Genomic DNA, 12,498 nt, shown 5'->3' with positions numbered 1-12,498 from the left:
GCGACCTGTGGCCGGGGGAGGGGCGTACGGCGACCTGTGGCCGGGGGAGGGGCGTACGGCGACCTGTGGCCGGGGGAGGGGCGTACGGCGACCTGTGGCCGGGGGAGGGGCGTACGGCGACCTGTGGCCGGGGGAGGGGCGTACGGCGACCTGTGGCCGGGGGAGGGGCGTACGGCGACCTGTGGCCGGGGGAGGGGCGTACGGCGACCTGTGGCCGGGGGAGGGGCGTACGGCGACCTGTGGCCGGGGGAGGGGCGTACGGCGACCTGTGGCCGGGGGAGGGGCGAACGGCGACCTGTGGCCGGGGGAGGGGCGAACGGCGACCTGTGGCCGGGGGGCGTACGGCGACCTGTGGCCGGGGGGGTGTACGGCGACCTACATGTAACAGATACCAGCTGTGAACTGCTCTCTGGGGAGCGGTGATGTCACACCTGTAGAATATTAGTTGGGGTATACGGTATATATACTGCATTGGATTGGGGCCCACGCTCTCTATAATGTTTGGTGCTGCCGTCCCCTGCCCCGCTCTTCTTTTCCTCCTGTCATGGCTTCCCCTCTGTTTCGGCAGCTCGGCTTTGCTCCGGAGAGACGGTCGGTGGGATTGTCTGTGTCGCCCATTGCACCGCAGGGTCTTCAAGGCAAAACAGTGAGTGTTGCGTTTCTCTGTAATCCCCGCGATCCCCCAGGTTCAGTACCGCGCAGCCCTGATTGATTGCGGTGGTGCAGTGATCGGCACAGGTCCGTTGTGGCTGCCCACTTGTGCTGATTGCAGAATGGTCGGCATTGGCTCCTCACCCCCAGGTGAAGGCACCGGCGGTGTAGGGGGATTACTCCTGTTCCTCTGTACCCTATCGGGAACTTGTTGGGGGCTGCCCGTTGGTCCGTGTGGGTCTGTGGGTTTCTCATCCTCTGGTAATGAGCATGTTACGGGGTCGTGTGGTCCCGCCAGACGTTTTTCTCCCGAGCTGTGCGGCAGCTTCCTGATACTAAGCTTTTCTTCTCTTCTCTCCGCCGCTCTCCAGCCTGAGGAGCTGACACTCTTATTAATCAAACTGCGGCGACAGCAAGCGGAGCTGAGCAGCATCCGGGAGCACACTCTGTCCCAGCTCCTGCACTTACAGCAGTCCTGCAGCCCCAAGGTCAGCACCGATCGCTGTCAGTAATGGCGCCCTCACCCTTCATTTATCCCACTCCATGTGTGACGTTTCCCTCCGTCTCCCTGGGATGTGTGCCGGCACGTCACACCTTCACCACATGTTTCTGGGCCTACCATGTGAGGTTCAGGTCTGTGCAGAGGGCACTCCAGCCTTATCCAGGGGTTTTCTGGAGACCTCACAACAGAGCTCATGGAGGTGCTGTCATGGACACGTCTTGTACTTTTCGCCAAGAGCTCTTATATTACAAAGGGGGTGACTAAATGGGGTCAGATGAGGACAAACCGGCTATTCATAGATGGTCAAAGGAGACCACTCCCATGTGTCATGACTTCATCCTTTTGAGAAGACAGCGCCATATTCCTTTTGATAACGTTGAATTGTTCATGTTTTACTTCTCGGAAGGTATGCTGTAGAAACTGGATTCCTGATCTATGCAGATGTAGGGGAGTGAGGAGGCCAGAGGTGACCGCAGGCCAGACGTCCTTCCCACACGCTGGTCACACCGGGTCTGCAGTTATCAGTCCAGCCTGCTGTAGGAATAGATGTAGGATGGAAAGAGCATGTAGAAGCGAACACAGGTCGGGTGTCCACCACCTTAGCCATAGAAGAGCACATGCCAGGTCTAAAAGTATCTGTCAGGCCTGCTGGAGAAGCAGAGCTGGGAAAGGAAGAGCATGTTGAGGAAACAGGAGACTGGACGTCCACCACCTGAGCCATAGAAGAGCTCACGCCTGGTCTACAAGTATCTGTCCAGCCTGCTGAAGGAGCAGAGCTGGGAAGGGAAATGCATGTAGAGGAAGCTGGAGGCTGGACGTCCACCACCTGAGCCATAGAAGAGCTCACGCCTAGTCTTCAAGTATCTGTCCAGCTTGCTGAAGGAGCAGAGCTGGGAAGGGAAGAGCATGTAGAGGAAGCTGGAGGCCTGACGTCCACCACCTGAGCCATAGAAGAGCTCACGCCTGGTCTTCAAGTATCTGTCAGGCCTGCTGGAGAAGCAGAGCTGGGAAAGGAAGAGCATGTAGAGGAAACTGAAGACTGGACGTCCACCACCTGAGCCATAGAAGAGCTCACGCCTGGTCTACAAGTATCTGTCCAGCTTGCTGGAGAAGCAGAGCTGGGAAAGGAAGAGCATGTAGAGGAAACTGGAGGCCGGACGTCCACCACCTGAGCCATAGAAGAGCTCACGCCTGGTCTACAAGTATCTGTCAGGCCTGCTGGAGAAGCAGAGCTGGGAAGGGAAGAGCATGTAGAGGAAACTGAAGACTGGACGTCCACCACCTGAGCCATAGAAGAGCTCACGCCTGGTCTTCAAGTATCTGTCCAGCCTTCTGAAGGAGCAGAGCTGGGAAGGGAAGAGCATGTAGAGGAAGCTGAAGGCTGGACGTCCACTGCCTCAGCTGGTCTAGTAGTGGAGGGGAAATGAGTTGTACATATAGTATCTCACAAAAGTGAGTACACCCCTCACATTTTTGTAAATATTTAATTCTACTCATGGGACCGCACTGAAGATCTGACCCTGTGACAGTAGTCAATGTAAGGCTTGTGTGACGGTGTAGATGTGGTGTTCCCCGTAAATAGCTCAACACAGCCATTAAAGTCTAAACTGCTGGCAACAAAAGTGAGTACACCTCTAAGTGAAAATTAACCCTTTTCCCTCCCCTGTGTCAGGTGTGAATGGGGTGCAGGGGTTTGGTGTTTTCGTTGTCAGTCTCGTACCAGTCACTGGAGTCGTCATGGCGGCTCATGACAAAGAACTCTGAGGATCTGAGCAAAAAACTTATTACTCTACATGAAGATGGCCGAGGGTATAGGAAGATCGCCGACACCCTGACACTGAGCTGCAGCACGTGGGCCGTGACCATACAGCGGTGTAACAAGACCGAGTCTGCTCAGGACCGGCCTCCCCATGGATGACCACACAAGGTGAGTGTACACACTTAGCATCGTAAACGGAGGTCGTCTGGTCAGAACAGACGTATAAGTGCTGCCAGCATTGCTGCAGAGGATTTCAGGGGTGGGGGGTCTGCCTGTCAGTTATCAGACCATACACAGGGGTGAGGGGAGGTCCGCCTGTCAGTGCTCAGACCATACACAGGGGTGAGGGGTCCGCCTGTCAGTGCTCAGACCATACACAGGGGTGAGGGGTCCGCCTGTCAGCGCTCAGACCAGACACAGGGGTGAGGGGAGGTCCGCCTGTCAGTGCTCAGACCATACACAGGGGTGAGGGGTCCGCCTGTCAGTGCTCAGACCATACACAGGGGTGAGGGGTCCGCCTGTCAGTGCTCAGACCATACACAGGGGTGAGGGGTCCGCCTGTCAGTGCTCAGACCATACACAGGGGTGAGGGGTCCGCCTGTCAGCGCTCAGACCATACACAGGGGTGGGGGGTCCGCCTGTCAGCGCTCAGACCATACACAGGGGTGGGGGGGTCCGCCTGTCAGTGCTCAGACCATACACAGGGGTGAGGGGTCCGCCTGTCAGTGCTCAGACCATACACAGGGGTGAGGGGTCCGCCTGTCAGCGCTCAGACCATACACAGGGGTGGGGGGTCCGCCTGTCAGCGCTCAGACCATACACAGGGGTGAGGGGGTCCACCTGTCAGCGCTCAGACCATACACAGGGGTGGGGGGTCCGCCTGTCAGCGCTCAGACCATACACAGGGGTGGGGGGGTCCACCTGTCAGTGCTCAGTCCATACACAGGGGTGAGGGGTCCACCTGTCAGTGCTCAGACCATACACAGGGGTGAGGGGTCCACCTGTCAGTGCTCAGACCATACACAGGGGTGGGGGGGTCCACCTGTCAGTGCTCAGACCATACACAGGGGTGAGGGGTCCGCCTGTCAGCGCTCAGACCATACACAGGGGTGGGGGGTCCGCCTGTCAGTGCTCTGACCATACACGGGTGAGGGGTCCGCCTTTCAGTGCTCAGACCATACACGGGTGGGGGGTCCGCCTGTCAGCGCTCAGACCATACACAGGGGTGGGGGGTCCGCCTGTCAGCGCTCAGACCATACACAGGGGTGGGGGGTCCGCCTGTCAGCGCTCAGACCATACACAGGGGTGGGGGGTCCGCCTGTCAGCGCTCAGACCATACACAGGGGTGGGGGGTCCGCCTGTCAGCGCTCAGACCATACACAGGGGTGGGGGGTCTGCCTGTCAGCGATCAGACCATACACGGGTAGGGGGTCTGCCTGTCAGCGCTCAGACCATACACAGGGGTAGGTGGTCTGCCTGTCAGCGCTCAGACCATACACAGGGGTGGGGTCTGCCTTTCAGTGCTCAGACCATACACAGGGGTAGGGGGTCCGCCTGTCAGCGGTCAGACCATACACACGGGTTGGGGGTCCGCCTGTATCACATTGTCTGGCGGTGGTCCCAGAAGGAAGCCTTTAACAGAAGGTGGCGGTGCCCAATGCCTCCATCATCCACTGGCTCCGTGATGTCATGGAGGAAGGAGGAGGATTCCAGGGGCCACCTGTGACACTCTAGTGACCTCCATGCCCAAGAGAGCGAAGGCAGAAAATAATGGCGGCCTTGCCAAATAGTGACACTTTTGGAACAGTTTGGACATTTTCACTTAGGGGTGTACTCACTTTTGTTTCCAGCTGTTCAGACATTAATGGCTGTGTTATTTAGAGGGCATTTTCAATTGTTATACAAGCCGTACACTAACTACTATACATTGTGTCAGATCTTCAATTTGGTTTCATGCAAAGATACAAAATATTTCCTAAAATGTGAGGGGTGTACTCACTTGTGGAGTAATACTGTATGTCTGTATAATGCTGGAGGGTAAATATTCCTCTGAGGTCTCCGGCTTCTGCACAGTCCTCTACATCTGTAGCGCCTGGAGTAATGGGCATTGTGCACCCTTACATCACCCCAGCACTACTGATGGTGGGTGTGGAGTTGTGTGTGATAGTGTGCGCCCTTACATCACATCAGCACTACTAATGGTGGGCGTGGAGTCGTGTGTGATTGCAGTGTGCGCCCTTACATCACATCAGCACTACTGACGGTGGGTGTGGAGTCGTGTGTGATAGCAGTGTGCACCCTTACATCACACCAGCACTACTGATGGTGGGCGTGCAGTCGTGTGTGATAGCAGTGTGCGCCCTTACATCACACCAGCACTACTGACGGTGGGTGTGGAGTCGTGTGTGATAGCAGTGTGCACCCTTACATCACACCAGCACTACTGATGGTGGGCGTGGAGTTGTGTGTGATAGTGTGCGCCCTTACATCACATCAGCACTACTAATGGTGGGCGTGGAGTCGTGTGTGATAGCAGTGTGCCGCCCTTACGTCACACCAGCATCCTCACTACTGACGGTTGTCGTGGAGTCGTGTGTGATAGCAGTGTGTGCCCTGACATCACACCAGCATCCTCACTACTGACAGTGGGTGTGGAGTCGTATGTGATAGCAGTGTGCGCCCTGACATCACACCAGCATCCTCACTACTGACAGTGGACGTGGAGTCGTGTGTGATAGCAGTGTTAACCCGTACATCACACCAGCACTACTGACGGTGGGCGTGGAGTTGTGTGTGATAGCAGTGTGCGCCCTTACACCACACCAGCACTACTGACGATGGCCGTGGAGTCGTGTGTAATAGCAGTGTGCGCACTGACATCACACCAGCATCCTCACTACTGACAGTGGGCGTGGAGTCATGTGTGATAGCAGTGTGCACACTGACATCACACCAGCATCCTCACTACTGACAGTGGGTGTGGAGTCGTATGTGATAGCAGTGTGCGCCCTGACATCACACCAGCACTACTGACGGTGGGCGTGGAGTTGTGTGTGATAGTGTGCGCCGTTACATCACACCAGCACTACTGACGGTGGGCGTGGAGTTGTGTGTGATAGTGTGCGCCGTTACATCACACCAGCACTACTGACGGTGGGCGTGGAGTCGTGTGTGATAGCAGTATGTGCCCTTACATCACACCAGCATCCTCACTGCTGACTGGGTGTGGAGTCGTATGTGATAGCAGTGTGCGCCCTGACATCACACCAGCACCACTGACGGTGGGGGTGGAGTCGTGTGTGATAGCAGTGTGCGCCCTGACATCACACCAGCACTACTGACAGTGGGCGTGGAGTTGTGTGTGATAGCAGTGTGCGCCCTTACACCACACCAGCACTACTGACGGTGGGCGTGGAGTCGTGTGTGATAGCAGTGTGCACCCTTACATCACACCAGCATCCTCACTACTAACGGTGGGTGTGGAGTCGTGTGTGATAGCAGTGTGCGCCCTGACATCACACCATCACTACTGACGGTAGGCGTGCAGTCGTGTGTGATAGCAGTGTGCGCCCTGACATCACACCAGCACTACTGACAGTGGGCGTGGAGTTGTGTGTGATAGCAGTGTGCGCCCTTACACCACACCAGCACTACTGACGGTGGTCGTGGAGTCGTGTGTGATAGCAGTGTGCGCCCTTACATCACACCAGCATCCTCACTACTGACGGTGGGCGTGGAGTCGTGTGTGATAGCAGTGTGCACCCTTACATCACACCAGCATCCTCACTACTAACGGTGGGTGTGGAGTCGTGTGTGATAGCAGTGTGCGCCCTCACATCACACCAGCATCCTCACTACTGACAGTGGGCGTGGAGTCGTGTGTGATAGCAGTGTGCGCCCTTACATCACACCAGCACTACTGACGGTGGGTGTGGAGTCGTGTGTGATAGCAGTGTGCGCCGTTACATCACACCAGCACTACTGATGGTGGGCGTGCAGTCGTGTGTGATAGCAGTGTGCGCCCTGACATCACACCAGCACTACTGACGGTGGGTGTGGAGTCGTGTGTGATAGCAGTGTGCGCCGTTACATCACACCAGCACTACTGACAGTGGGTGTGGAGTCGTGTGTGATAGCAGTGTGCACCCGTACATCACACCAGCACTACTGATGGTGGGCATGGAGTTGTGTGTGATAGTGTGCGCCCGTACATCACACCAGCACTACTGACGGTGGGTGTGGAGTCGTGTGTGATAGCAGTGTGCACCCTTACATCACACCAGCACTACTGATGGTGGGCGTGGAGTTGTGTGTGATAGTGTGCGCCCTTACATCACATCAGCACTACTAATGGTGGGCGTGGAGTCGTGTGTGATAGCAGTGTGCCGCCCTTACGTCACACCAGCATCCTCACTACTGACGGTGGTCGTGGAGTCGTGTGTGATAGCAGTGTGTGCCCTGACATCACACCAGCATCCTCACTACTGACAGTGGGTGTGGAGTCGTATGTGATAGCAGTGTGCGCCCTGACATCACACCAGCATCCTCACTACTGACAGTGGACGTGGAGTCGTATGTGATAGCAGTGTGCGCCCTTGCATCACACCAGCATCCTCACTACTGACGATGGGTGTGGAGTCGTGTGTGATAGCAGTGTGCACCCTTACATCACACCAGCATCCTCACTACTGACGGTGGGTGTGGAGTCGTGTGTGACAGCAGTGCGCCGTTACATCACACCATCACTACTGACGGTGGGCGTGCAGTCGTGTATGACAGCAGTGCGCCGTTACATCACACCATCACTACTGACGGTGGGCGTGCAGTCGTGTGTGATAGCAGTGTGTTCCCTGACATCACACCAGCACTACTGACAGTGGGCGTGGAGTTGTGTGTGATAGCAGTGTGCGCCCTTACACCACACCAGCACTACTGACGGTGGTCGTGGAGTCGTGTGTGATAGCAGTGTGCGCCCTTACATCACACCAGCATCCTCACTACTGACGGTGGGCGTGGAGTCGTGTGTGATAGCAGTGTGCACCCTTACATCACACCAGCATCCTCACTACTAACGGTGGGTGTGGAGTCGTGTGTGATAGCAGTGTGCGCCCTGACATCACACCAGCACTACTGATGGTGGGTGTGGAATCGTATGTGATAGCAGTGTGCACCCTGACATCACACCAGCACTACTGACGGTGGTCGTGGAGTCGTGTGTGATAGCAGTGTGTGCCCTGACATCACACCAGCATCCTCACTACTGACAGTGGGCGTGGAGTCGTGTGTGATAGCAGTGTGTGCCCTGACATCACACCAGCATCCTCACTACTGATGTTGGGTGTGGAGTCGTGTGTGATAGCAGTGTTAACCCGTACATCACACCAGCACTACTGACGGTGGGCGTGGAGTTGTGTGTGATAGCAGTGTGCGCCCTTACACCACACCAGCACTACTGACGATGGCCGTGGAGTCGTGTGTAATAGCAGTGTGCGCCCTTACATCACACAAGCATCCTCACTACTGACAGTGGACGTGGAGTCGTGTGTGATAGCAGTGTAAACCCGTACATCACACCAGCATCATCACTACTGACGGTGGGCGTGGAGTTGTGTGTGATAGCAGTGTGCGCCCTTACACCACACCAGCACTACTGACGATGGCCGTGGAGTCGTGTGTAATAGCAGTGTGCGCACTGACATCACACCAGCATCCTCACTACTGACAGTGGGCGTGGAGTCATGTGTGATAGCAGTGTGCACACTGACATCACACCAGCATCCTCACTACTGACAGTGGGTGTGGAGTCGTATGTGATAGCAGTGTGCGCCCTGACATCACACCAGCACTACTGACGGTGGGCGTGGAGTTGTGTGTGATAGTGTGCGCCGTTACATCACACCAGCACTACTGACGGTGGGCGTGGAGTCGTGTGTGATAGCAGTATGTGCCCTTACATCACACCAGCATCCTCACTGCTGACTGGGTGTGGAGTCGTATGTGATAGCAGTGTGCGCCCTGACATCACACCAGCACTACTGACGGTGGTCGTGGAGTCGTGTGTGATAGCAGTGTGTGCCCTGACATCACACCAGCATCCTCACTACTGACAGTGGGTGTGGAGTCGTATGTGATAGCATTGTGCGCCCTGACATCACACCAGCACCACTGACGGTGGGGGTGGAGTCGTGTATGACAGCAGTGCGCCCTGACATCACACCAGCACTACTGACGGTGGGCGTGCAGTCGTGTGTGATAGCAGTGTGCGCCCTGACATCACACCAGCACTACTGACAGTGGGCGTGGAGATGTGTGTGATAGCAGTGTGCGCCCTTACACCACACCAGCACTACTGACAGTGGGCGTGGAGTTGTGTGTGATAGCAGTGTGCGCCCTGACATCACACCAGCACTACTGATGGTGGGTGTGGAATCGTATGTGATAGCAGTGTGCACCCTGACATCACACCAGCACTACTGACGGTGGTCGTGGAGTCGTGTGTGATAGCAGTGTGTGCCCTGACATCACACCAGCATCCTCACTACTGACAGTGGGCGTGGAGTCGTGTGTGATAGCAGTGTGCACACTGACATCACACCAGCATCCTCACTACTGATGTTGGGCGTGGAGTCGTATGTGATAGCAGTGTGCGCCCTGACATCACACCAGCACTACTGACGGTGGTCGTGGAGTCGTGTGTGATAGCAGTGTGTGCCCTGACATCACACCAGCATCCTCACTACTGACAGTGGGTGTGGAGTCGTATGTGATAGCAGTGTGTGCCCTGACATCACACCAGCATCCTCACTACTGACAGTGGGTGTGGAGTCGTATGTGATAGCAGTGTGCGCCCTGACATCACACCAGCACAACTGATGGTGGGGGTGGAGTCGTGTATGACAGCAGTGCGCCCTTACATCACACCATCACTACTGACGGTGGGCGTGCAGTCGTGTGTGATAGCAGTGTGCGCCCTGACATCACACCAGCACTACTGACAGTGGGCGTGGAGTTGTGTGTGATAGCAGTGTGTGCCCTTTCATCACACCAGCACTACTGACGGTGGGTGTGGAGTCGTGTGTGATAGCAGTGTGCGCCCTTACACCACACCAGCACTACTGACGGTGGTCGTGGAGTCGTGTGTGATAGCAGTGTGTGCCCTGACATCTCACCAGCATCCCCACTACTGATGATGGGCGTGGAGTCGTGTGTGATAGCAGTGTGCACCCTTACATCACACCAGCATCCCCACTACTGATGATGGGCGTGGAGTCGTGTGTGATAGCAGTGTGCACCCTTACATCACACCAGCATCCTCACTACTGACGGTGGGTGTGGAGTCGTGTGTGATAGCAGTGTGCGCCGTTACATCACACCAGCACTACTGACGGTGGGTGTGGAGTCGTGTGTGATAGCAGTGTGCGCCCTGACATCACACCAGCACTACTGACGGTGGGCGTGGAGTCGTGTGTGATAAGTGTGTGCCCTGACATCACACCAGCATCCTCACTACTGACTGGGTGTGGAGTCGTATGTGATAGCAGTGTGCACCCTTACATCACACCAGCATCCTCACTACTGACGATGGGTGTGGAGTCGTGTGTGATAGCAGTGTGCACCCTTACATCACACCAGCATCCTCACTACTGACGATGGGTGTGGAGTCGTGTGTGATAGCAGTGTGCACCCTTACATCACACCAGCATCCTCACTACTGACGATGGGTGTGGAGTCGTGTGTGATAGCAGTGTGCACCCTTACATCACACCAGCATCCTCACTACTGACGATGGGTGTGGAGTCGTGTGTGATAGCAGTGTGCACCCTTACATCACACCAGCATCCTCACTACTGACGGTGGGTGTGGAGTCGTGTGTGATAGCAGTGTGCACCCTTACATCACACCAGCATCCTCACTACTGACGGTGGGTGTGGAGTCGTGTGTGATAGCAGTGTGCACCCTTACATCACACCAGCATCCTCACTACTGACGATGGGTGTGGAGTCGTGTGTGATAGCAGTGTGCACCCTTACATCACACCAGCATCCTCACTACTGACGATGGGTGTGGAGTCGTGTGTGATAGCAGTGTGCACCCTTACATCACACCAGCATCCTCACTACTGACGGTGGGTGTGGAGTCGTGTGTGATAGCAGTGTGCACCCTTACATCACACCAGCATCCTCACTACTGACGGTGGTCGTGGAGTCGTGTGTGATAGCAGTGTGTGCCCTGACATCACACCAGCATCCTCACTACTGACGGTGGTCGTGGAGTCGTGTGTGATAGCAGTGTGTGCCCTGACATCACACCAGCATCCTCACTACTGACAGTGGGTGTGGAGTCGTATGTGATAGCAGTGTGCGCCCTGACATCACACCAGCATCCTCACTACTGACGGTGGTCGTGGAGTCGTGTATGATAGCAGTGTGTGCCCTGACATCACACCAGCATCCTCACTACTGACAGTGGGTGTGGAGTCGTATGTGATAGCAGTGTGCGCCCTGACATCACACCAGCACTACTGATGGTGGGGGTGGAGTCGTGTATGACAGCAGTGCGCCGTTACATCACACCATCACTACTGACGGTGGGCGTGCAGTCGTGTGTGATAGCAGTGTGCGCCCTGACATCAGACCAGCACTACTGACAGTGGGCGTGGAGTTGTGTGTGATAGCAGTGTGCGCCCTTACACCACACCAGCACTACTGACGGTGGTCGTGGAGTCGTGTGTGATAGCAGTGTGCGCCCTTACATCACACCAGCATCCTCACTACTGACGATGGGTGTGGAGTCGTGTGTGATAGCAGTGTGCACCCTTACATCACACCAGCATCCTCACTACTGACGGTGGGTGTGGAGTCGTGTGTGATAGCAGTGTGCGCCCTGACATCACACCAGCGCTACTGATGGTGGGTGTGGAGTCGTGTGTGATAGCAGTGTGTGCCCTGACATCACACCAGCACTACTGACGGTGGGCGTGGAGTCGTGTGTGATAGCAGTGTGCGCCCTGACATCACACCAGCGCTACTGATGGTGGGTGTGGAGTCGTGTGTGATAGCAGTGTGCGCCCTGACATCACACCAGCACTACTGACGGTGGGCGTGGAGTCGTGTGTGATAGCAGTGTGTTCCCTGACATCACACCAGCATCCTCACTACTGACTGGGTGTGGAGTCGTATGTGATAGCAGTGTGCACCCTTACATCACACCAGCATCCTCACTACTGACGATGGGTGTGGAGTCGTGTGTGATAGCAGTGTGCACCCTTACATCACACCAGCATCCTCACTACTGACGGTGGGTGTGGAGTCGTGTGTGATAGCAGTGTGCGCCCTGACATCACACCAGCGCTACTGATGGTGGGTGTGGAGTCGTGTGTGATAGCAGTGTGTGCCCTGACATCACACCAGCACTACTGACGGTGGGCGTGGAGTCGTGTGTGATAGCAGTGTGCGCCCTGACATCACACCAGCGCTACTGATGGTGGGTGTGGAGTCGTGTGTGATAGCAGTGTGCGCCCTGACATCACACCAGCACTACTGACGGTGGGCGTGGAGTCGTGTGTGATAGCAGTGTGTTCCCTGAC

General features: G+C 56.1%; 1 protein-coding gene across 14 annotated transcripts in view; it reads left to right on the top strand.

Annotated features, from left to right (window-relative positions):
* Nucleotides 1-12,498, top strand: part of PLEKHA5 (pleckstrin homology domain containing A5) — a 113,724-nt gene that overhangs the window by 62,804 nt on the left and 38,422 nt on the right. For 10 of the 14 annotated variants that reach the window (XR_012227263.1, XM_073562355.1, XM_073562354.1 and 7 more), the window contains 2 exons: nt 569-646; nt 1,023-1,139. The exons of 2 other annotated variants lie outside the window; for them this stretch is intronic. Coding sequence is in view for 11 of the 12 variants with exons in the window: in XM_073562355.1 (XP_073418456.1) it covers nt 569-646; nt 1,023-1,139 (195 nt within the window). In the remaining variant the exon portion in view is untranslated. The remainder of the gene's footprint in view (nt 1-568; nt 647-1,022; nt 1,140-12,498) is intronic. 2 more of the 14 variants (XM_073562358.1, XM_073562364.1) reach the window with 1 other exon arrangement.

Source organism: Dendrobates tinctorius, unplaced genomic scaffold (assembly GCF_039654945.1).
Source record: "Dendrobates tinctorius isolate UK_male_01 unplaced genomic scaffold, ASM3965494v1 ptg000348l, whole genome shotgun sequence".
NCBI classification, from domain to species: domain Eukaryota; kingdom Metazoa; phylum Chordata; class Amphibia; order Anura; family Dendrobatidae; genus Dendrobates; species Dendrobates tinctorius.
Note: the sequence above shows the minus strand (reverse complement) of the source record. Positions and strands in the feature narration are given on the sequence as shown.